This window comes from Aspergillus tubingensis (genome assembly GCF_013340325.1).
Source record: "Aspergillus tubingensis WU-2223L DNA, scaffold_2, whole genome shotgun sequence".
Lineage (NCBI taxonomy): Eukaryota > Fungi > Ascomycota > Eurotiomycetes > Eurotiales > Aspergillaceae > Aspergillus > Aspergillus tubingensis.
This window is the reverse complement of record NW_023336276.1, coordinates 989812-1014112: the sequence shown is the minus strand read 5'-3', so window position 1 is coordinate 1014112 and position 24301 is coordinate 989812. Positions and strand designations below refer to the sequence as shown.

Sequence of the window (24301 nt, the reverse complement as noted above, 5' to 3'; positions counted from 1 at the left end):
AGCAGGGAAGGAATAAGTCGGATAGTAGTATAGATGCATTGCAGATGGAGATGTAATCATGATACTGATCTGGGGGAGGGGGGGAATCGTGCTTGACGTCACAGAGATACTATAGAAAGGGAAAAGTTCAGGAACTGGTTTGGGATTACAGGAACTGGTTAATTTTAGAAGTCGGTGATACAGAGTTACATTATGTCACTATGCCTGTGATGCGTGTCTGGATGTATTTTCAATTCCAGTGTTTGTTTTAAGTTCCCTGCATCCATCTCAATGTAGTATCTTCAGTCTGCAATCTATTGGATGGGATTAAATAATTGCAAAGCCGAGGTGTCACACCCAAAAGAATAGAAATGTAATTAAAATGGGCGGGTCTGGCCACCGCGAGCTTATGGCCCGCCCCACCAATCACAAACGATGGCCGGGCCTGGCTCGGTCGTCGTGCAGGCCGGCACTCTCCCTGTCGGCATTTGATTGGCTGGGATTGACAGTTTCGGCCGGCGGAGAACGCGGCGTCATCAAGCCGTTACGTTTGCCGTTTTGGCCGAAAAGGGTCTGTCTGTCTAGTTTGCAATTCTGCAAGATTGCACACCCACAATTACCATCGCCCCCCTGTGAATAATTCCTGAGCAAACATACATCTCTGATCAACATCTCTGGCCCTCCCAGATGAACCATGGTTTGACTGTCAGATCCGCCACCATCGCCGTGCCTGTGTGACTTGTGTGACTTGTATCCCCCCCGGAGGGGTTGCGCTATAAGTATCCGATTGTACTCCCCCACACCGGCCAGGGGAATAAAGCAGGATTCGGCAGCAGTAACAGACTCCCAACCCCACGCGATCATGATGCAGCCCACCCCTGTTCCTCGCGACATCCTCATCGTTGGCGCCGGCATCGCGGGTCTGGCCAGCGCCATCTCTCTCGCCAAGGAACTGGCTTCCTCCATCCCCGACCTCAAAATCTCCGTCTTCGAAGGCGCGCCAGGACTATCTGCTTCAGGGGGCGCCATCAGTCTGACCCCAACGGCGCAAAATTATCTCGACAAGCTGGGCGTCTTGTCCGAACTCAATCGCATGGGCAGTGAAGCCGGCATCGAAGTCGATCTCATTGAACTCTTCTCCCTCCGCTCAGGTCGCAGACTTGGGCCCCTCAAATTTACCGACGAGAATGGCTTCGGTTACGGTGGCTACAAGGGCCGTCGAGTCATGCGAAACGCCCTCTCGCGCGCCATGTTATCCGTCATCCAAAACCACCTTCCTTCGGTTTCCGTCTACTTCAACAAGAAAGTGGTAGGCGGCACCACAACCGACTCCTCCGTCACCTTATCTTTCGAAGATGGATCCTTCGCTACCGGAGATCTTGTTCTGGGCTGCGACGGAGTCCACTCTATCACGCGCACTCGCATTGTCGATCCCGGCAACCGCTCCGAATACACCGGCATCTCCTTCATCCAGAGCGTCTCCGACGCCCACGATCTCCCAGTCCCCATGCATTTCAACCAGACCGCCATCCACCTCACCCGCCATAGTTCCCTCCTTACCAGTTACTGCGACCCTGATCGCCAGAAGATCTTCTCCGCCGCCATCCTTCGCGTGAATGAACACCTCATTGAGCGCTACCAAGCTACTTCGAAAAGCGATTGTCCCGAACAAGCCAGCATGAAGATGTCCATTCGCTATCTGGTGCGCACACAGTTCGCCAAATCCGCCCTCCCTAGCATCCGCGCACTCCTCGACCACACTGAAGATTGGGCCTTGTACCCGGTATATCAGGTCCGGCAACGAGGGAAATGGCACAAGGGACGGATTCTTCTTCTTGGGGATGCTGCGCATGCGGTAAGCCATAACCTAACACCCATACTTTACTTTTTGAAGCAGATATTGATCATCGAATATAGATGCCTCCCCGCGACGAATCCGCCGCATACTCCATCGAAGACGCCCTCATCTTCACACAAATTTTCTCCCGCAACCTGCACGCCCCTCTCGCCACCACCTTTCAAGAATACGAGTCCCTGCGCCGCGAGCTCGTCAACAAAGTCTTTGACGCCTCCCGCCGTCTCTGGCAAAGTGATCTCGACAAGGGACTGTTTCCGGGCCATGTACGCGAACTCATGTCGCCGGTGCACATGTCGCCGGGAGGTTGTGTCCCGGCGCCAACGACAACGATAGCATCAGCGAGGCCGGGCATTCCAGCGGCCACGCATCAGAGTTTCTCGGATCTGTCGGTGTACTCGTTGACCCGGGAATTCCAAGGGGAGATCGAATCCTAGTTGATCTGAGCTATGAATAGATACGAGGACGGCATATAGAGGTGTTCACAAGGTCCTTACTTCGGGTTTATGTTCTCGTGCGGGTACGCAATGTTTATTCTTTCACACGGATGGATCATAGAAAGGTATGGGATCTGGAATGGGACAGGACAGGACAGGACAGGACATATGGCTAGAAACGAGCGTTACGACCACACTACAAGCGATGATAATACTTTTCTTTTGAACAAACTACACCTTTCTTCATTCCTTAGTGACTTCTATATCACCCCCGTATTTAATATCAACAACAATCTTCAAACCACTCATCCTCCAAAATCTGCCCCACACTCGGCCTATCCCTCGGATCCAACCTTATAATCCTACACACAAACTCCCTATCCTCAGTGTCTTGCTGTTTGATGCATGCAGTAGATCATTGTCGAGATGCTTTAGGATGAGAGCTGGTGGGCCCGGAGGGTCTTCGACTTCATCTAGGAGTGGTCGGATATGTGGACATTGGTGCTGAAAGCGACAGATAACCTCTCTTTCGGTCTTGAGACGAAAGTGTTGTACGCTCTTCACGATGACTGGTTGCTTGTGGGATTGGGAGCTTTATACATTCATTCCAGGAGTAGGGATTGATGGAATTGTGGGAGGGATGTGAGTGGATATTTTACGTTGCTAGCCAGATACTTTCTTGGAGTCGCTTGGTAATGGTATAGAGATTTCCTCTCTTGGTCTTTAGTCGTGTACCTATTGTTATTGGGGAGATGGCCATCTCTGAACTAGCTGAGCTTAGCTGTGTAAATGAAGTAGAATAATTGGAGGATTGAATGTAGATCTAGAAGGATGGAAGTGATCCACCGTGGCGTCACCGCCCGGACGTGCCTGGTTTTCTGCCGTCCATTTTTTCCGTTTATCAATAGATCCCCGAAATCCGTTGCTTCTCCGTTCACCTCCCTCTCATCCTCCCATTCTCCCTCCTTTTGTCTTATTTATTTTCCCATCTTCATTGGTTTAATAGATATTTTTTTGTTTTTAATTGTTTCCCTGTTACCATTTCACTCTTCCTAAGCTCCTCATCATGCTGGGCGCTTTCCGCCGTTCCGCCGGCGCCGTCCATGCGCTGCGAGCTTCACGATCTCTGCTGGCCAGATCGATTCCTCAGCAACCCCAATGGCTCTCTGCTTCAGCGCCTGCGGTCTCATACGGTGCTCGCGCCCTCTACCACCCGTCTCCGGCTTTTCTTGATGCCAGAGCAGCAGCTCAGGCACAACTCAATGTCGCCGCCGACATCGAGCCCCGGCTACCCAGTACCGATTTCCACAGCCTGGCACAAGACGGCCTGGTCAACGACAGACTGATCCGAACCGTGACAAATTCCATGAAGATTCAAACCATGACTGATGTCCAAGCCAAGACGATCCGTGAAACACTGAGCGGCGATGATGTGTGAGTAGTTCCTCGTCTCTGCCTCCCTTCTTTCATCCTCTTGCATGGCGGCTGACCTTGATTTTTCTTCCCATACAGCTTGGCACAGGCAAAGACCGGAACCGGAAAGACCCTTGCGTTCTTGATCCCCGTCATCCAGCGCCTTCTCAATGATCCGTCGATCAAACGCTCGCGTCCCGGATACCGGGGGAGAAATTCACCCGACATTCGGGCGATTGTCATCTCTCCGACTCGTGAGTTGGCAGAACAGATTGCCAACGAGGCACAACGCTTGGTGTCTGGATTGGGTTTGGCCGTGCAGACGGCAGTTGGCGGCACTCAAAAGAGATTGCATCTAAACAAGATCCGGACCGAGGGCTGCAATATCTTGGTTGGAACTCCTGGTCGTCTGAAGGATCTTCTTTCCGATCCCTACAGCGGTGTCAAGGCGCCGCAGCTTCAAGCTCTCGTCTTCGACGAGGCTGACCGCTTGTTGGATGATGGCTTCTCGCAAGAGATCGGTGAGATCAAGGACCTCCTGCCAGCACCCGAGGAGGTCGACCGCCAGACCCTGATGTTTTCCGCCACCGTACCAGGTGAGGTTATGGACATGGTGCGTCAGACTATGAAGCCTGACTTCAAGTTCATCAAGACTGTTATGGAGGATGAGGTGCCCACCCACTTGCGGGTGCCCCAGAAGGTCGTCTACCTGGATGGCTTCCAGAACGGCTTGCCTGCTATTCTGGAGCTGGCAAAGAAGGGTTACGCTGAAAACTCGCATTTCAAGGCCATTGTCTACCTGAACGCAACGACGATGGTCTCGCTGGCCAACGACGTTTTCCGGCGGCTTCAGAATGATCCTGAGGATCGTACCAAAGGACATGCTCTTGGCCGCCTCCCTATCTACCAAATCCATTCGCGGCTGACTCAGGCGCAAAGAACTCGTGTCACGAGTACTTTCCGCAGCGCGTTCCGCGGCATTCTCTTCTCCTCCGACGTGACAGCCCGTGGTTTGGATTTCCCCGACGTCACGCACGTCATCCAATACGGACTTCCCAACGAGCGTCAGACCTACATCCACCGCGTGGGGCGCACGGGCCGTGCGAACAAGGAAGGTGAGGGCTGGATCTTGCTGCACAAGAACGAGAAGCGTGCCTTCAAACAGATATTGGGCGACCTGCCTATCGAGGAGGATCAGACCTCGGTTCCCGTTGCGCATATCAACATGCGCGAAGAGATCGAGGATGATGGCTCAGAGACGAGCCGAACTCTACAACAATACAAGTTTGCCGCGCAGGAGGTTCCCATCGACGATCGAGTGGAGGCATGGAGGTCCCAAGCGGGTACCATCATAGGCAAACTCCAACCTCTGTCGGCGACCCTGCCTGCCATGCATGACCTGTGCACGTACGGATACTTGCTGCCCAAGCCTCCGCAGCTCCCCTTGAGGATCCAACAAGCTCTGGAGAGGGGCGACAAGCCCCCTCCGAGGTCCAAGCGTGGTGGACCCCGCGACTTCAGGTCCCGGGATTCCTACAAGCCCCGTTCCAGTGGTGGCTACAATGACCGCTATAATGACCGCTACCAACACTCTTCATCCCGCGATTCCCGCAATCCTTGGAACGAGAGAGGCTCCTCTCGTGGCCGTCGCGAGGGCCGTCGCGAGAGCCGCTCCTACAACCGCTACTGATCCCGGTGCTTGAGTCCAGTATCATTAACGCTCTTCGATACCCTTCCTATGAAACGCAGCCCTGCTAAAATTGACCTTTGAAAACGGCTTGTTATAATAGTGCCGCATATCTATTCGGGGATGAGCTCTTCCTTTCTTCTTCTTCTCATTGTGGTTGGACTGCGTGCAATATGTTTCTTTTAAAAATGTGTTCGATATGTGATCGACTTGTATACTACATAACAGATACCACGTGAATATGGCATAGTCTCTACTCTAGATATAAGATATACTTGTATAATATGATGGAAATTCCAACATACGACCCTATCATTATCACCTCGTATGACGTAGGAGATAAATCAGAAGATGGTCTGCTTTCCAGTCCTCGTAAAGTGACCACTTGCGACGAGATCGTAGGATTGGCTTAAACCAATTCTAGTACCATACTATATCGTATAGTCCTACTACTTATATTGAATGAAACCACTGTAAACAGAATAAAATGCTTTTGATCTATCCATAACCCCAAGACAGTCAGTCCTAATATACATATATACATGCTGCCTTCTATATCCAATAAAATAAAACCATAACAATCGCTATCGAAAGCATCATTAAGCATCCTCCCCATTCTTCATCTTCTCACTCTCCGCCTTCTTCGCCGCAAACCTCTCCCTAGCCAACTCAATCTTCGACTTCGGCTTCTGACCTCCCTCACCACCAACATCCAGTCCCTTGGCCTTGGCCGCCCACTCACCCCTGCGACGCTTATACAAGTCCATAGACCAATTGCGCCACACGGCACGACCGACAAACGAATCCCTCAGAGCCATTTCACTCCGCGCCAGTTCCTGCGCCATGCGCTCCTTGACGAAGAACACGTCCTTCGTAGCATGCCAGAGGGCATCCACGACGCGGGATCCGCTGCTGTCCAGGGCCAGTTCTTCGAGATGGCCTGTGAAGCGGCCGGTGAATTGGCGGCGGAATTGTGGCGTCGAGGTGGGCAGAGTGAGGGACTTTTGGATGACGTGGGAGGCGGTGGGGTCTTTGGCGATGGTGAGGAGAGATTCGGGCGTTTGGGAGAGGAGGCTGCTGTAGACGAGGGCGCTGAGGGGGCCCGGAGCTGTGAGGATGGTTTGCACGAAGAGGGAGTTGTGGAGTTTGGCGCCCTTGGGGTTCGTGTTGATGTTGGCGTTGGCGTTGTCGGGGTCGAAGTTGGGCATTGCGGGGGGTTGTGGGTGGTCTTCGTCTTGGTCTTCGTTTTGGTTTTGTTGGGGTTGGGGTTCAGAGGGGGTGGTGGTGTCCTCGAGAGTGAGCATTTGGGCCAGTCGCTTGGCCGGGTCGCTGTCGTAGGCGGTTTCGAGGGAGCGTGCGATTGGGGTGGTGTCGACGCCGCGGACGATGCATCGCTCGACTAGTGTCTTGGGGACGATGACGCGGGAGCGCTCGATGAGGTTGGGGATCTGGGGGACGAGGAGTTCCACGGCGTTCTCGAGGTCGTCTTTTCCGAGACGTTCTAGGACTTTGAGCACGACGTAGCCGGCTGTGATGTTGCGCGACAGGGAGCGGAGTTGGTCGCGCAGGAAGTTCTTGTAGAGTCCCTTGAATAGCTTGCCCGGCATGTATCGGACGATGGTCTCGAGCAGGCGGGATCCCACGGGGTCGTAGAGAAGGCCGCGGATGAAGGTGGTGCTTTCTGTGCCCTCTTCGAAGGTGTCGTCGGGGATCAGTCGGCGGATGATCGACTTGGGGTCCTTCGCGCTGGCCTTTCCGAAGTGGGAGAGCTCCAGGTATACGAGGACTTGGAGGACTGGGTTTCCGACGGGGTGGGTGGCAAGTGCGCGAAGATAGGTGTCGTCGAGCACAGAGACCATATCCTGCATGACCTTCTTCAGGGTGCCCTCGAATGATTCGGGCACGCTGCGCTTCTGCGCAACCGGGTTCTCGTCCTGCACTTCGTTGAGGACGCCGTGTCTTTCCTTCTTGCGACTAGCAACGACCGAGTCGCTCAAGGACAGATCGACAGGCTCACCTGCCAGCACCAGAAGAAGAACGCGAATGGTGTGCGACGCAAAACGCTCCGTCAGCAGGTATCCCCAGTTTCCTTCCAGCTCCTCGATGACCTTCATGAACATCTCCGCTAGCGACAGTTCGGGTTCGGGCTCGTCTCCATCCTCGGCGTCGGTCTTGCTAGCCTTCTTGGATGGCTTTTGCGACACTCCTGGTGCAGCGTGGATGAACAGAGTCTCGCAGCAATGACTGGCGAATCGGTGCTGGACCAGGTGCAAGAAATGTCCGATGAATTTGTTGAACAGTCTCCGGATCTGGCGTATGTCCGACATCGAGATCAACTTCTCCATGAGTCGCGAACAGGACTGACTGCACGAGATCTTCAATTCCTTGCCCTCGGCCTCCTTGTAGACACTCTCGACGAAGACTCGTCGCTCCTCCGCATCTCCGAACTGGTTGGTCTCCAACACCTCGTTTGCACGCGAGAAGTATTCCTGCTCCTCGGGATCGAGAAGACCATAGAAGGGCATATCGCCCGTCTGCGCCATCTCCTCGTCCTGTTGCTGTCCATCGTCCAAAGCAATATAGTCGGCACCGTTAACGATGTCGTTGGTCTCGTCCTCGGAAGGTTTCACTCGTTTGGGCACGACATCTTCGGGGGCGTCGTCGCGCTTCCGCTTGCTGGCTTCCTTGTTGGCTTTTTCGGTGGCGCGACGGCCTCTCTTGACCTTTTCACGAGGCATGATGTGACGATGTGCAATTGGGAGTTGAAGGGGGAAGTTTTCTTCTCGCCGATTCGCTTTTTTTCTGCGTTTTTCCCGCAATCGATAAGCGGTGGTCCGAGCGTCTTCCACCGCAGTTTGTCTTGTTTGCATTGCTTCTACTCCCCAGAGCAACTTTCACTTGGCGATAACTTTCTCATGGCAACTTTGGTAACAAGAGAAAGAGATTGACATCGAATACTCAGTGGATATTAAGTTTCAGTCATTCGTGCGCCGCATCTGTCATGTCACTCGAATTGAACTGACTGCAGAGCTGCTGCGGAACTATACAGTGCCAGTCCGTTCGATTGCGGACAATATAGATAATGGACACACTACAAAGATAGCTAATCTGACTACAATAAGGAAGAAAAAGGCCAAGAACAAAACTGATCAATTCCTCAAATGCTTACAAAAGCACATCTCAAAATCTCACTGAACTTCTAGCAGACACCGATGTCCCTTTGTTGATAGAAGGAAATGCAGAACCTGCTCCATGTCCTCATCGCTCATCCCTTCACGAGATGATACCTCGGATCGGGGAAATTGGCGGAAGAAATGAGCAGTAGCCAAGCGCAGCTCTATCCGAGCCAGATGCAACCCAAGACAGTCTGTTACAGTCAGGTTAGTTGCTGGCGGACGCTCTCCTAACTGTTGACAATCGGCACTTACTACGTGTCCCTACTCCGAATGGCATAAATGCATCTTTCATCTCCTTGGTTGGTGAAGCCCAACGGGAAGGATTGAACCTATACGAGTAGAGTAAGCAACTCCGGTTTTGATCAGCCCGGGGGCGAATGCTTGGACCACCTACTTCTCGGGTTCCGGGAACGCGACAGGATCACGATGCAAGCTCCAGAGTTGCGTCGTTACAGTGCTCTCTCCGGGGACCCAGTGACCACCGAGTGTTGCCCCCTGTGGTGGAGCAACGCGAGGGAGAGCACAAGGGACAGCGGGATATAGGCGCAAGGCTTCATCAATGACCTGGTTCAAATAGGTCAACTTCCGGATATCCTTATCAGAAAATCGTTCGGGCAGTGTGGCCACCTCGGCAACAAGTGCTTGCCGGATGACTGGTGTCTTGCAGACTGCCCAGGTGAGATAGGTCAAAGTGTTGGCGGTGGTGTCACTCCCAGCAACGATGAGGTCAGTGGCATCGTCGCGGATTTCAGCGTCAGACAATCCTTCCTTGCCACCGTTGTAGAGTTTTGAGAAAAGCGTGGGCTTGACGTTGTCTGGACTAGCGTCTAGCAGCCTTTTGTACCGATTGATGGACTCGTCAGCATAGTCCACGAATCGATTTCGGCTCTTGTTAGCCTCCCTGAGGAGAGGAAGCGGCAGGAACTCCGCGAGCCTGAAAAGCCAAGGGAAAGCAACTCGAGACTCCCCGACCAAGGCCGCTATCTCTAGGTCTTTGATGTGTAGATTTTTCTGCACAGCTTGGTCAACACACGTCAAGAAGCTCAATCGCGATAGGCTATAATACTTTGCCTTGCTCCAACATCCGAAACGAGTCCCCGAAGGACAGTTCACCGATAATGTCACTGGACATGAAGAAAAACCACTTTTGGACATCTGCCACCTTACGGGTGGCCATCTCCTCTTGCATGCGTTGCATAGTGAAGCGGATGCGGGCCTCTATCAAGGGCTCCAGCGAATGCAAGTTTGCATCTGCGAAGGGCGACGAAAGGAGCCTGCGATGTTTACTGTGGAATTTGGGATCAGTAGCACTAAAAACACTTTTTGCATTGTCGTGCTTGAGAAGTTCGTACACTGGCGACTTCAGGAAGCCACTTCCTATGCGATGGATCTCCCGAACCCCAGCAATGTCAGCAATGTCGACTGCGTTTGGGCCAACCCGGACGACAGGACCTACATCAGGGCACGCAATTAGCGCTGAGGATGCTTCTTTCCAGCGAGATACCCTTACCATATTGTCGATGTAGCGCTTGCACATATCGTGGCCGGTTCCCTATGACCGTTTGATATCTGACGAAGATATCCGTCCACTTGCACAGGAAGGGGCCGGGGACCGATGACAATGGGTTCCTTCGTTCGCGGTAAATATTCTACTCGCTTGCACGTTTAGCCTCAAACTGCCACGCAGAAACAGCAGTCAACTTACAATTACGATATAGAGGATGAAGGAAAGAAAAACCAAAGCCGGACCATGGCCAGCCACGAAACTCGACCCCATCGCGCTTGCTGGCTGAAGAAATGGTGGATCCTTAACGAACTAGTGTTACGAGCGACCGTTAATCCTCGATAGATTCTCTTTATCATGCAGAAGGAAGGTAAGCTAGCATTCCGGACCGCTTTCTCAAAACATTGCTGAAACATGGGACGTGCGATGAAGTGATATTAAGTACAACCGAAAACGGACTGCAACCGAAGCTTCTACCAGATAACAGTACATCAAAACCTCCAACAGCCAATAAGGGAGTACAAGCTTATGAACTAGCTCATGCTCTATGGTTGTGCGAGGGAGCGACTATCTCAGATTGTCCGCGGATAGAGCAGCCGAGAACCTGACGCAAGGTGCAGGGCAATCGCAGTGTTGAGATGAACTGGATGACCATCATCCATTGGGCTCCGCACTCAGTGCCTTCTTGATGAACTTGGATTTACCCCGAACCATCCCAGCGGTGTAACTTCCTGGCGTAATGTACTTGCAGTTTGCTGCATACCTTGCATATCAGCAGTTACACTGGTGAACTGGCTGCCATTGAGGCAGCCAGGGATCGACATCACAGATGATGTGGCACGACAATGCCATTATTGAATGTGGAATAGAAGCCAAACCTTTGAATGCTCACTGATTAGATAAAATCGGTCACCACTGAGCCGACCGTCGTTCATCTTTAGTGATGGCCGCCAAGTGGCACCGTTTGAAAACCCTATCTCGACCGCATCCGGCGACTAAACACAACCCTCAACCAGGAGAACGACAGCACCATCACACAAACCTAATTATTTGCCATGGCCTGGCTGACAGTCGCGTTCCCGAACGACTCAACTTTAATTATCCCCCCCAACTGTTCATACTTTGGGTCGCGAATCTCATCCGAGCTCCCCATTGGCTCGCGGGCGGTTCCGAGCATCATCGACTTGCCCTGGATACAACCTTGCAATCGCTGGCCAGCGTCATCGATCCGTCAACTTCCGGATACCGTAGCTTGTTCGCTGTGCTATGACCCCTGTTACAATTTACTCTGATGTTGTCTCATCCCTTTCCCTCCGCTGCTGCTCGGTCGCGATGCATGCGCGGCTTCAAGGCATCAGCAGAAGTTGTTGACAGGAGCTCAAGCCAATCAAGGTGATCCGGAGTGTCTCAATTGACACGACTAATTGGCTTGCGATGCCTCTGCTGTACGTGCGGGCTGTAGTCCCCTTTGAGGCCGGGGCGAATGCCACCGATGTGCTCATCAACGAGGTCCATTTCAATCGAACCGCGTTAAATTACTATCACTACACGCTTTTCAGCAATGGGACTCTCTCCAATGGTACGGACTGCTATCTCGCCTTTAATCAATTCCAACCACACATGAACGAGAATGGGACATTCGTGAACGGGACCTCCTGTTATGCACCCATTCGGGATATGGGTCGACATGCGTCGGCCGGCCTGGCTTTTGCCTTCATGTTTGTCTTCGCCATTGTTTTCACCTTGATCAACATGCGCAAGCATAGCCGGCGGTACCTGCCTGCTGATCGCCGGTGGACACTCCTGGGCCGTCGGGCGAAATGGATCTGGATGCTTTTCATTGCCGCCTGCGGCACCATTAGCTGCTTCATGAGCATCGACGTGGATCGGGGGTACATCGTGAGCGTCCCGTTGATTCTGCAGAGTGTGTTCTACACGCTGTTGACGCCGGGGATGATGGCCGCGGTATGGGAGGCGGTGCGGCACTGGTCAGTGATGATAATTTGCATCTCCAGTCTGGTGGAACAGAACTGACACGAATTGCAGGGGCTCCTGGCAAGAGCGACAGATCTACGATCGGGATCCGTACGCATTTCAAGTATCCAGCAGCCGGCAAGGGCAGGAGTTTGTGCTCCCGCTCGTCTTTTACGGATGCGCTTTGGCCAATTTTGTCTTGACCGTTCCGCGCTCCTGGACTGCCATTGAGATGCAACGCAGTCTCGACCAACAGCTCAATGAAGCCAAGCCAGTGGCTACAGATGTACGATGGCGTGCTGCCGGATTTGTCGCAATAGCTGGCGTCTTAGTGATCTGCTACAGCCTGGAGCACAGCATCTACCGCTACCGGGCGCGACCGACCAGTACCATAGGTCAGCTCTTATTCTACCTGAATGCGGCTCCATCGCAATTCCTTATAGCTATTGTGTTGCTTGGCATAAAGATCGGCTACGCTATTGCTTCTGCCTTCGACTGGACGATATCCCCCTTGAGATACGGGGTCGATTCTGGATGGTTTTACGGGCTGGGATACACACCGGTGCTGCTCTTGCTCATTCTGTTCAACATCTGTGGATTCTGTGAGCTGAATGAGGATAAAGCCTTGATCGTGCAGCGAGACGAATTCGACCATGCAGTTGCCGATGCTGTGGGTGTCGGGCAGAGGAAGCCCAGCTGGTGGAAGAAGAGCCGTACCTTCGTTCGAGAGCTTAGTGACCATCACCGACGCCAGGGCTCGCAGCAAGACGATCGTGATATGGGTCGGTTTGTGGAGATGGGGATCATCAAGCCACGAGAGCAACCGCAGGATGACGAACCCAAGCCAGAGACATGGGTGACGACGCGGACTGCCAGTCAGGGTAGTGAGTCGACTACGGTGGCGCATACGGAGAGCAATCCGGAGAGCAGCCCAGCGTATGTCGAGTATACATTGCAGCAAGAATTGTCTCGGGATTCTTCTAATGAGACAGATGTACATGGGCGCCCACAGACTGGGAGGGACATATTGGGATAAGAAGAGAACAAGCCTGGAGGAATACGGATGACATTGGAGGAAGTAGATTGTCAGTCAGTTTGAGATGTATTATGAGTTGATGATTATGTAGGCCAGATAAATAATATATATGGAAGCCAATGAAATGAGATTATCCACAGGTGGTGATACCCATGCAGATTATAGATAATTGCACGTGACCCTATGATTGCATGTTTGCTCGGTTTGCCTCACTGCCTCCCATCGTAAAGCTTCAAGTCATCCTCCATCACCCACTTCACTGCAATTGCTCAGACAGACCACAATTCGCGTCTAGATAACCCAAAGACAAAGCAGCGAGCAGGTCTTGCACACCATAATACCCCTCAGTGATTCTACCCACCCGTCCTTCCAACTCACAACATGGAACCCGAAAAGCGCAAATACGCCGCCGGGCCTTCCCTGCCACCCACCAGCGAAGATGACTCCAGCAAACGCCGCAAAGTGATCGGTCCAGCTCCCCCTCCTCCCTCCGCCAGCGCAAACGCCAATACCTCCGACAACAGCTCCTCTGATGACGACTCGGACGATGACTTCGGACCCAGCCTCCCTCCGCCAGAAGGCACCGTCTCTTCTGTTCCCGACAGCGGCGCAACACAGCCCGCCCGCTCTGAAACTACTTCAGAAGCACCAAAAGCACCTCAGCGCGATGCCTGGATGCTCGAGCCCATCGATGGCTCGAACCGCAACTCCCGTGTCGACCCCACGAAACTCCGCAATCGGAAATTCCAAACCGGGCGGGGAGCCAACACTACGCCCAGTGCGGGCGGGCTAGATGTTTCCTGGACCGAGACCCCAGAGCAGAAGATGAAACGCTTGCAGGATGAGGTGCTGGGTGTACAGACAAGGCCTACTGCTCCTGATGCGGGGGATTCGGCAGGAGGAGCGCGCGGCGCACAGCCCTCGCGGGCCATGCAGGAGAAGATCCATCGGTATAATGAGGAAAAGAGAAAGGAGGAGGCAAAGGCGAGGGATGCAGAAAGGAAGAAGAAGAAGGATGGAGAAGAGGAGGAGGATGATCCTAGTGCTCGGGCGTTTGATAAGGAGAAGGATATGTCGCTATCGTCGAAAATAACGCATGCGCAGAGACGGGAGATGATGAATAAGGCGGCGGACTTTGGGTCGAGATTTACGAGTGGGAAGTTTTTGTGATTGCGCGAAGCTTGTTCAGTATCTTTCACGAGGGTCTTGTCCGACTTGCATCGCATGGTTCGGCCCGTCGTACACAGGTGTCGTACGGGCTATCTGTTTGTTGATCAATTCTACATAGGGCGATGACTGGCGGCCGGAGGCTGGGCAGCTCCTCTATACCAATGATCGTTTCGGACAGGTCAATCCCCCTGATCAGCCAACGTTGATAACAGTTCTCGTTGGATCTGGTAGCAGCACCTGCTGTTCGATATCGAGGCTCACGGTGCCATGCGAAGGACCAGTGATGCCATCCCAGGTGATTGCCGCAGCGCGGTGACATGTTGGAGTTTTAGGGAGTGGAGTAAGGCGATCATGAAAACGTCTTCTAATGTCCTCAGAGGGACAGACAGTAGGCTGATTCGCCGGACTGGGATGGATTGTGCTCTCCGAAAGCCGCCAAGATAGGAAGATCAAGATAACTTTAATTGGCGGCTGGGCTGGTTCGGATGGCGATCCCGCAGATAACATCTGGTGTGATCCTGGGTTACATCCACAGGCTTTGTGTTGTATATAGTTTATGTAAAGGCCATGGAGAAGCCTAGATGAACAAGCTCTATTATCAAAATTAGCTATAATTATTATCACTTACGTAGAGGAAATAGTCAACGGAGCCATTGGTCGCATCTCCGCGGGATGATCGGCTGATCTTATCAGACCATCGATGATGCGGGGAATGTTTCTGCTCCGCCTTGCTTCGGCTTCGTTCCTTGCTTTCATCATCAACTCTCCCCTCTCCTCTCTATTCTTCCCTCCTCATCCTTTCTCCCTCCTCTACAAGTCCACCACCATGAACCTCCGCCAAATAAACGCCCACAACCTCTCCACCTTCCGCCACCACTATGTCTCCGAGATCTCCGGCTCCCTCGGTGACCTGGGCACATTCCTCCCCATCGCCATCGCCCTAGCGGTCAATAACACCGTCTCCCTCTCCAGCACGCTAATCTTCTCCGGCCTCTTCAACATCCTCACCGGCGTCTTCTTTGGCATCCCCCTTCCTGTCCAACCCATGAAAGCCATTGCTGCCGTCGCCATCGCCCGCAGCTTCACAAACGGCTCCATCGCCGCCGCCGGCCTCTTCGTCGCAGCCTTCATCCTCCTCTTCAGCATAACCGGACTCCTCACACGCTTCGCCAACGCCATCCCCATCCCCATCATCAAAGGAATCCAAGTCGGCGCCGGTCTCTCCCTAATAATCGCCTCCTGCAACTCCCTCCTCAGCAACCTCTCCTGGCTCTCCCCATCCTGGGCCGACAACCGACTCTGGGCCCTCGCCGCATTCTGCTTCCTCCTCTCCACCACCGTCTACCGCACCGTCCCCTACGCCCTCCTCGTCTTCCTTCTCGGCCTCCTCTTCGCCATCATCCTCGCCGCCCTGGCCTCCGACCTCCCCTCCCTCTCCCTCTGGCACCCCTACACCGTCCTCCCCACCCCCTCAGACTGGTCCACAGGCATCCTCGACGCCGGAATCGGCCAAATCCCCCTAACAACACTCAACTCCATCGTCGCCGTCGTCCACCTCGCCCATGATCTCCTCCCCACCCACACCAACTCCTCCCACCTCAACGTCACCTCCATCGCCCTCAGCGTCTCCGCCATGAACCTCCTCGGCTGCTGGTTCGGCGCCATGCCCGTCTGCCATGGCTCCGGCGGCCTCGCGGCCCAGTACCGCTTCGGAGCGCGTTCCGGTGCCAGTATTATCTTCCTGGGTGTGTTTAAGCTCGTGATCGGCGTGTTCTTTGGTGAGTCGTTGGTCGGGTTGTTGAAGCGGTTTCCGACGGCTTTGCTAGGTGTTATGGTTATTGCGGCGGGAATGGAGTTGCTTAGTGTGGGCGAGAGCTTGAATACGACGGGCGCGAGGGATATAAGGAAGGCGGTTGCGGGTCAGGCAGGGTTGACCGGGGAGGATTTGGGCCCTATGTTGAGTGATTTTGAGAGGAAGAAGAGGTGGATGGTTATGATGGTTACGGTGGGACTGTTGGTTGGGTTTAAGAATGATGCTGTTGGGTTCTTGGGAGGCTTGTTGTGTCATTGGGCTTTTGGCATTCCGGCCGTGGTGGAGTGGGGGGCGAGGAGGTGGAGAGAAGGGAGAGTGAGGTTGGAGTAGATGTAAATGTTATTTCAGAGGGGAGTGTGGTGAGAAGTGTATATATGAGGGTTGGGGTTGGGGTTTGGTTATATGATATGATGTTGATGATGTGTGATGAAGATATGTTATGATATGTGATTGCATTGCGTGCTGTGATTCTGTGTTTGTCTGCATTTGGAAGTGCTATCCTGCTGTGTACAGCTTGTTTAAGCAAAGATGCTTTTATTTTCTATACTCTATATGATCAGTCTATCTCTATCGCTAGTCTATCTCTCTATACACTATATATGCAACAGCTGTACAGTCATCCCCTGGGCCAGGGTACTGGCCCGAAAACTTCCACAAATCAACACACTCATCTTACACACTCATCTCATATGCATCCATAACCCCTCGCTCTCATGTCACACAACACACCACTGCACCAAGACAAGCAGAAAGTCTATGGCTTCCCTCTACTCCGCCTTCTTCGAAGCCTTCGTCCGGAGCTTCATCAATGCAAACACCAACGCATACCCACTAATTGCAAAAATGACCGAGATTCCCGCGTCCCGCCATCCGTAAAAGTAGTGGTTGATATTCAATGTGGTCAAGAAGTCGCTTCCACGGCGGTACTCACACACCCGACAAGTCGAAGTAGCATCAGGGTTTGTCAAGTTGACACGCCAGCCCTGACCCGCGATGTAGTCCTTCAAGTATTCAGCGCAGGTGCCATTGGTAGGGTTGAACAGCGCAAACTCGTCCTCGTTACAGGTCACCTTGGCATCCCATATATCAAAGGTGAGCATTCCCGAGACGACATAGTTGAACGGGTTGAGGTAGTAGAGCCAGTATTTCCAGAACACGTTGAGTTGCGTGTACGGAACGAAGATACCACAGAAGAGCACCAAGACACTGATGATCATGGGGTTCACGAGGGCAGCAAAGGTAGGATTGGGCGCGTAGGCTGCGATGAACTGGCCGATACCGGTGTAAATGAACTCGTAGATGAGCATGATGAAGAAGGTAGCACCTGCCTTATTGGAATCATGAGGCAGGCGTACGCAGTAGTACCAGCAAAGAAAATACAAAACCGCGCATACACAAAGGTACGGGAACTCGGATACAATCAGACCGATGACGAATGAGATCCATGAATACATCTTTGACTTCTTCTCTCGTGCGTCGTAGATATCGCGTCGCTGGATAAACAATGGTTGGAGCTGATTGATAACACCTGGTGCAACGAAAACAAAGTTGAAAATAGTGAACATCTTCAACTGCAGGGCTGTCACACTAGGACCCACTCTCCAAAACGAAAAACCATTGAGCAAGGCGGAGATGATATGTAGGGAAAATTTATTGTTAACGTAGTTGGTATTTCGGAAAAGAGCCACGTTCATTCTGTGGGTAACGATCTTCGTCTGTTCCCAGAGCGGCATCGAGAACTCGCATCCATCGTCGTTAACACTGGAGGGCTTCGAGGCAGCCTCGGATATCAAGTGATCAAGCTCGGTGATCATCTGCTGATGTTCAGGCGACTCAAGCCAAACCTGGTGCCAGTCTTTGTCCTTGACGCTTTCGATGCCTCCGGTGACCACGTCGATCATGAATTCGGCTGGATTGGCCTCAACGGGGCATTGTGCACCATATTTGCCGAAATAATGTTTGATTGTCTGCCCATTTTCGCCGATATCGCCAAAATACACAGTTTTGCCGCCACGTGCGAGCAGCAAAAGAGTGTCGAACTGCGCAAATAACTGGGCAGAAGGTTGATGAATAGTCACCAAAACAGCCTGTCCAACATCGGCTAACTTGCGAAGAAACCGCACTGTATTATAAGCAGACTGTCCATCCAACCCAGAGGTAGGCTCATCCAAGAAAATCAAGATGCTCGGTTTGGATACAAGCTCCACACCAATAGTCACTCGTTTTCTTTGTTCCACACTAAGGCCATTGCCAACTGTGCCGATAAGAGTGTCTGCCAGATCATGAAGCTCAAGCAGGTCAATGATGGTATCAACATACTTGAGTTTCTCTTCTCTAGGGGTTGTCCGGGGTTGGCGCAATAATGCAGAGAATTCTAGAGCTTCCCGAACCGTAGCGAACGGTTCGTGAACATCCAACTGCTCGCAGTATCCAGCCATTCTTTGAAAGGACACAGGTAACGGCCGGCCATCAACCATGATAGACCCAGTAATGGTGCCCTCCGTCTTTCGCTGTGCAAGAACATCAAGTAAGGTTGTCTTGCCCGCTCCTGAAGAGCCCATAAGAGCACCAAGCATACCTGGCTTGACCCAGCCGTGGATATTATCCAACAAGACCCGGTCGCCGGAAGGTGTTTTGACAGTGTATTTGAGGTTCTTCCAGGTAAAGACGGCAGTATTACGGGAAAGGTTGCCATCCACCTCCGCAGTCGTGTCACCAGTGGCAGCTTTAGTTTGCTCCTTTTCCTTAATCTGAGACTCCTCGTCAATGCTTTTCTGGTGCTGCTTCAAGTTTTCACGGGGGATCAACAATGAAGCACTTCCCCCGGCACCGGCTTTCCAATACGTGGTGCAAATAATCGTGAGCACGGCGAAGAAGCCCCACCACGCCCATACGACCCCGAAATTCCTCCAGAGCTGCGAATGCTTGTAATGGAGCGAGGAGAGATACTGGTCACCGGTCACGTAGTCTGCACCAGGCAAAGCACCGCCTACTCCAGTACAAGCTTTGTTGGCAGAGTCGACATCTTCATATCCAGGGCCGGTAGGGACAATATTCTTTCCGACACAAGGGATAACCTGACCGTGAAACTCATTCGACAGCGCTGCTTGGAAGGCATAAGCCATTGGGTTGGTGTAGTAGAGCTCGAGGAACCAATTTTTGACCTTTGGTTTAGGGATCATATAGCCAGCATACATGACGATTCCTTTGATAGCGGTTCCCGAAATCTTCGAAGCGGCTTCGAAGGTACTGAAGGCTGCACCAATGCATCGAAATAGTGCTGTAACACACTAAGTAATGTTAGTTGAGAGCTATTACTGGGCTTGGAATGACTCACTAAGGTCGTGGTGAACAGGATGATCCAAAAGGTAAAAAATGCCGCTGCTGTTGCTTTGAGCCCGACCATCCAATATAATACGACTGAGAAGATCGTGCATTGGAAGAGTAGGACCGGAAAGTCAGCTGTTATTTGCGCCAAGCAGAAGGCAGCCGGATGGTAGAAAGCAAATCCCTTATGCTTGATGAGCACAGGGCGCCCTTTGAAGGACTCGGTAACCTCGGACATAGCGACGATCGTGTTGTACAACAGGGAGAAAAAGACTGCTCCACCTTTTGTGAAGAGCCCGGCAGATGTCTGGGGAGCGTTATAAAAGCAGGATCCGGCAATCAAGGCCATGACCAGAGACAGGATCTGTTTGATCAAGAATGTGGATTTCTCCCCCCACAGAATCTGATACTGGCGCCGCGTACATGCGAGAACTTGGGTCCCAAATCCAGTGGTGAACGGACTCTTCTGTGGTTGGTGTGTGGTCTTTTCGAAGGCAACAGACTCCTTGAATGCCTCCGTCCGCTCCTTGGCAACTGCGCTTGTGGGATAGTCGTATTCTGCTGTCATGTGGCTGTAAATAGCTGACGCCTTATACTCTGCCATGATAGAATCGGCATTCCGCGGAAACCTGTTTTCATACCCGGGCCTTATCCTTCGCTCAGTAGGCACGGTCACACCTGTTAGAAAGTCACCTAGCAAAAGGTAGATGTTAGTCGAGATTCCGCAGTGGGAGATGATTTGTGACGACTAACCAACATTGGCACCATCGGTATAGACAAACCCCAGGTTCTCCATGAAAGGTTTTGCTGCAGCTGCAGGGCCATAGAAGATTTGCTTCCCCTCGTCCAGAACCAAGACCTTATCAAAGAGGTTGTAGATTCCATTCCCTGCTTGATACAGGGTCACAATTGTTGAGAGTCCGAGAACGTTAGTCATCGCTCGCAAAGCCTTAGCCCACTCCAATGCAGTACTAGCATCGAGACCGCGGGTACTGTTGTCCCAACAAAAGACAGATCCCCTTGTTGCCAGGCATTCAATGATAGATACTCGCTTTCGTTCTCCTCCTGATACGCCCCGCACAAACTCGTTCCCCACCTTCGTGTCCGCGGTATGTGAGATCCCCATAGATTCCATGAGGAACTGCTTTGTCTCAGCAGTATACTCGCTCACAGATGCGGTACCATCAGGAAGATGAGATGGAACTTTGAGCCGAGTAGCAAAGTCCATTGTTTGACCAACGGTCAACCGGGGGTAGAATAGCTCTTCTTCCGTATTCATCACAATATGGCTTCGATATTGAGCTGCTTCTTCATGGGACAAATTTCCAAAGCTCACGTCGCCCTTGATGGTATGGTAGCCAAGGCGGCGATTGGAGAGTAAATTGAGAAGAGTGGTACACCCTGAACCCGGGCGTCCCAAGACTAGGAGCATCTCCCCTGGCTTGACACAGCCGTGACTTTCCGTCAATATAGATTTCAGGGGTGGTTTCCGGGTGAAGTCACGGATTCGTTGAGGTACGTTGAACTGGGAGAATAGGTTCTCATTGACTGCTGCCTCCGCTGCAAGGACATCCACGCCGAGGTTCTTCCAGGTCACACCTAGCTCTCGCTTCTTGAATCCTGCCGCAGCCTCACGTTCCTGGCTCCGGATGACCTGCGGGGTCATGCTCCATTCCGCGTCTTTCCCAGGAGGGGAGGTGGTGTTCGCATGGGGTACTGTCAAGGTTTCTGAACTTGGAGCTTCTCGAACATTTATATGGGGAACATTCAGTGTGTCGAGACTCTTTCGTTCTGGAATTGGTAAGTCGGAAGACTTTTCGTCTTCCGGGAACTCAGGAGAATTCATGACAGCTGAATTAATAGCCGGACAAGATTGATAATACACGAGATATTGCTATTCTGCAGTTCACGAGAATGGAAGCATCTTATATACATTTACGGAGCCCCTAGGGGTCTCCAAAATGATGAAGGGCCTCTAGTAATACCTCAATTGAATTGGGTGAGCCGAGTACCCGTGAGTGGAGTACTTACAGATGAGAAACATTATGTGCACCGTGCACCTGCTATCTACTATCTATGAGGTTCCGGATCTGGTTCAATCGTCAGGGCGGATGATCGGCTTCTATCGTCTTCCCAAAACGGCAATATAATGCAATGGCCTCGGTTGATTGCCCCATAGCTGTTTCACAGTAGATGAAATGTCCACGACAAATCCACGATAGCTCGGCGGGTCGGCTTTCTAGAATACCTCGGGAAGATCATTATTGTTCTCGCTTTTCTTTTCGATGCCGTAGAGATAACCATATTCCAAGTAGCAATGTTTGGCTGCAGCAAACTGCGGGTGGCGAGGATGAAGCGTCCTCCGTCAAACAGTTGCGCTGGGGTATGTTAGTCGAATGACCGGATGCCACGCCCAATCGATATTTCAGCAGACGCCCAGCGCTTGAAACTCTTCAGGCATTGCGTTGAGGGGGCGGCATGCCGACTAGATCTGGCGGCATAGATAACCGACAGTCTCCCTTTTTGAGCGTTGCCGACCTATCCGGGTATCCAGAAAATCCACATTGCTGAGATTGTCCAGACCATCGCTAGTCTTGGCTAACCCACAGGAGCCCTGTTTAACGAAGCAATGTCACTATCTGTCTGCATAAGTAACCCTATGCCACTTATATCCCGCAACGGTATCTGGTTGGCAAGGAGGTCAATCATTGCCCCCATCATCGAATTAGGTATGAATCCGGGCTTCAAGTGGCGCTGCTTACTTACTATCGGAAGAGAACGAATGGCTTGGCTTCATTCAGGAGCGGAAAAGACCGGAATTGAAATCCGCGAAAAATGCAGGACGGTAAAAGGGGTGGATAAATCGATTCGAACGAGGAAGATATCGCTGGCTAAGTTGGGGGTGAAGAGAAAAACAGAAGTTCAGCCTGCTCGACTTGGCGGGTTGGAGCCTCAGGTTCTCCAGTCACATTCCTTCGCTCTTACTTCCACCACAGTAACTTACTGTGCCAATTCAAGGCTCATCGTCCTCATATTCATATCTTTCTGATAACTCGTCCAGTTTCAGGTAAGGGTCCCTGGTGCATACCTAATTTAGACAATTGATGAGCATTTAGCAATTGACACAGGAGAATATCTAGAAGACATACAGTATACAGCACAGCATAGAATCAAAGTGAGCTCGTGAGAGCGCTTCCCACGGGATACACCAAAATACTCATCTTTGGTGTCGACACCAGTATTCCCCAGCATCAGGTGGGCTAAGTGAACTGAATTGGAATTCCGTGTCACTGACTCGTCAGGACGCGTCGAGCGTAAACTAGTATGCACACTCAGCGATCCCCTCCTTATATAAGATAGGCATTGACAGGTGAAAGGATGGAACAAGGACATATCGAAGAGACGAAGACAAGTCTTATATTATTATCAGATACCACTTTAGTTTGATTTGACAAGTTTGCCATATCGCCATACATGCGTGATATTCTTCGGATCAGAGACCACTGTTATATTCTCTAGTGGGTTTGCTGTCAGTGCGATGATATCTGCGTCAAATCCCACCCTCAACTGGCCACTCTTTGGCGCCTGGTCACCGAGTGTTAACGGTCCATTGGCTGTGGCAGCTTCAACTGCAGCCAGCGGTGTCATGCCTGCCGCAACCGCGTACACCAGTTCTCCGCCATTGCGTCCATATCCCAATGCGGGATTATCCGAGCTGATGAATTGATCTGTACCAAGAGCAATAGGCACGCCACGTTTGACTGCTAGCTGATACGCCCTCTTGTGCGTATCAGCTACCTCGAGCAATTTTTGGTATGAGCCGGGCGTGAAGAGATCACGCATAGCAAGTCCGCTTTCGATAACACTGCGTGTTGCCACCAACATAGCGCCCTTCTCTAGCATCAAGTCGATAGCCTCTTCATCCAGATAGCTGCCGTGCTCAATCGTGCGACAACCCGCACGGAGAGCATTCATGATGCCTGCCTTGCCGTGACAATGAGCGGCCACAACGCGTCTTGCCCGCGCCGCCTCGTCAACAATAGCTTTCAGTTCTTCGAACGAGAATTCTTGATGCTGCGGGTCGTCGATAGCGCTCACTACGCCACCACTGGCGCAGACTTTGATGACGCGTGCCCCGTGCCGTAGCTGCTTTCGTACGGCCTGCAGACACTCAGGCACACCGTCTGCGATTGTCAAAGGCAAGCCATGCGTACATAGGTCACGCAAGCCCTCGAGATTCACACCGTGTACGTCTCCGTGGCCTGCGGTCATGCTGATGGCGCTGTGCGCACCGTAGATGGTCGGTCCTGGAATGCGGCCCTCGTCGATGACTTTGGCCAGCTCGCAACCGTATCCCCCAACTTCGCGGACTGACGTGAATCCCGCCATAATGGTTGCATATAAATCAGGCACACTTCGTGCCCCTGCCAATGCTTGTGGCGTATTCACAATAGAATCCATGCTCGCCGCCGTTGCGCCTAAGAAATGAATGTGGCAATCCCACATGCCTGGCATGGCAACGGGGACGTTTGTGGTAACAGCATCCTGATACTCGACTGGTACTTCATGCTGCGGGCCAGAATAGAGGATTGTTTTGGATTTCCAGACCACAGCCCCGCGAGGAATTGGTGCTCCCCTTCCTGGAATTAAAATACCCGCGTTGATGCGGTAGAGAGTGCTGTCTGTCAGAGGTCGATGCATAATTGAAGGGGTAAGTATGGGTTCAACGCAGTTCTGATCACAGTTCTGACACTGACAAGGATGTGATCCTAGTCCAGCTAGGAAAGCAGCATATATTAATTGAATGCAGGATGCCGAGGCTATGTGCTCATTTGACGTCGTGTGTCCACTCGAAGTTGGCTGATTTGTCGATAGCGACCACATAAGACGCGAAGCCAGGCACTCGTGTGATGGCCGACAGTCTGGCGAG

The 24301-nt window shown here is 52.2% G+C and overlaps 9 protein-coding genes across 9 annotated transcripts; 5 read left to right on the top strand and 4 right to left on the bottom strand.

Moving 5' to 3' along the window:
• Positions 1–841: 841 nt before the first annotated feature.
• On the top strand, positions 842–2271 carry AtWU_00917 (FAD-dependent oxidoreductase; the record flags this gene model as incomplete). Its single annotated transcript, XM_035496032.1, has 2 exons — positions 842–1834; positions 1897–2271. The coding sequence occupies 2 exons, from the start codon at positions 842–844 to the stop codon at positions 2269–2271; spliced, it is 1368 nt and encodes a 455-aa protein (XP_035351925.1).
• A 1066-nt stretch (positions 2272–3337) lies between these two features.
• On the top strand, positions 3338–5374 carry AtWU_00916 (DEAD/DEAH box helicase; the record flags this gene model as incomplete). The annotated part of the gene is made up of 2 exons (XM_035496031.1): positions 3338–3705; positions 3784–5374. 2 exons carry the CDS (start codon positions 3338–3340, stop codon positions 5372–5374), a joined length of 1959 nt encoding a protein of 652 aa, XP_035351924.1.
• Positions 5375–5970: 596 nt separating this feature from the next.
• nop9 (RNA-binding RNA processing protein NOP9) lies at positions 5971–8109 on the bottom strand (the record flags this gene model as incomplete). Its single annotated transcript, XM_035496030.1, has 1 exon — positions 5971–8109. One exon carries the CDS (start codon positions 8107–8109, stop codon positions 5971–5973), a length of 2139 nt encoding a protein of 712 aa, XP_035351923.1.
• A 450-nt stretch (positions 8110–8559) lies between these two features.
• AtWU_00914 (cytochrome P450) lies at positions 8560–10324 on the bottom strand (the record flags this gene model as incomplete). The annotated part of the gene is made up of 6 exons (XM_035496029.1): positions 8560–8738; positions 8800–8876; positions 8942–9558; positions 9614–9999; positions 10058–10196; positions 10253–10324. 6 exons carry the CDS (start codon positions 10322–10324, stop codon positions 8560–8562), a joined length of 1470 nt encoding a protein of 489 aa, XP_035351922.1.
• A 1161-nt stretch (positions 10325–11485) lies between these two features.
• Positions 11486–13061, top strand: AtWU_00913 (DUF2434 domain-containing protein; the record flags this gene model as incomplete). Its single annotated transcript, XM_035496028.1, has 2 exons — positions 11486–12039; positions 12098–13061. 2 exons carry the CDS (start codon positions 11486–11488, stop codon positions 13059–13061), a joined length of 1518 nt encoding a protein of 505 aa, XP_035351921.1.
• Positions 13062–13442: 381 nt separating this feature from the next.
• Positions 13443–14231, top strand: AtWU_00912 (GPALPP motifs-containing protein 1; the record flags this gene model as incomplete). Its single annotated transcript, XM_035496027.1, has 1 exon — positions 13443–14231. The coding sequence occupies one exon, from the start codon at positions 13443–13445 to the stop codon at positions 14229–14231; it is 789 nt and encodes a 262-aa protein (XP_035351920.1).
• An 826-nt stretch (positions 14232–15057) lies between these two features.
• Positions 15058–16374, top strand: AtWU_00911 (putative sulfate/molybdate transporter; the record flags this gene model as incomplete). Its single annotated transcript, XM_035496026.1, has 1 exon — positions 15058–16374. One exon carries the CDS (start codon positions 15058–15060, stop codon positions 16372–16374), a length of 1317 nt encoding a protein of 438 aa, XP_035351919.1.
• A 437-nt stretch (positions 16375–16811) lies between these two features.
• On the bottom strand, positions 16812–21217 carry AtWU_00910 (ATP-binding cassette transporter; the record flags this gene model as incomplete). Its single annotated transcript, XM_035496025.1, has 3 exons — positions 16812–19334; positions 19382–20064; positions 20125–21217. 3 exons carry the CDS (start codon positions 21215–21217, stop codon positions 16812–16814), a joined length of 4299 nt encoding a protein of 1432 aa, XP_035351918.1.
• Positions 21218–22809: 1592 nt separating this feature from the next.
• AtWU_00909 (metal-dependent hydrolase family protein) lies at positions 22810–24072 on the bottom strand (the record flags this gene model as incomplete). Its single annotated transcript, XM_035496024.1, has 1 exon — positions 22810–24072. One exon carries the CDS (start codon positions 24070–24072, stop codon positions 22810–22812), a length of 1263 nt encoding a protein of 420 aa, XP_035351917.1.
• Between the last annotated feature and the right edge of the window lie 229 nt (positions 24073–24301).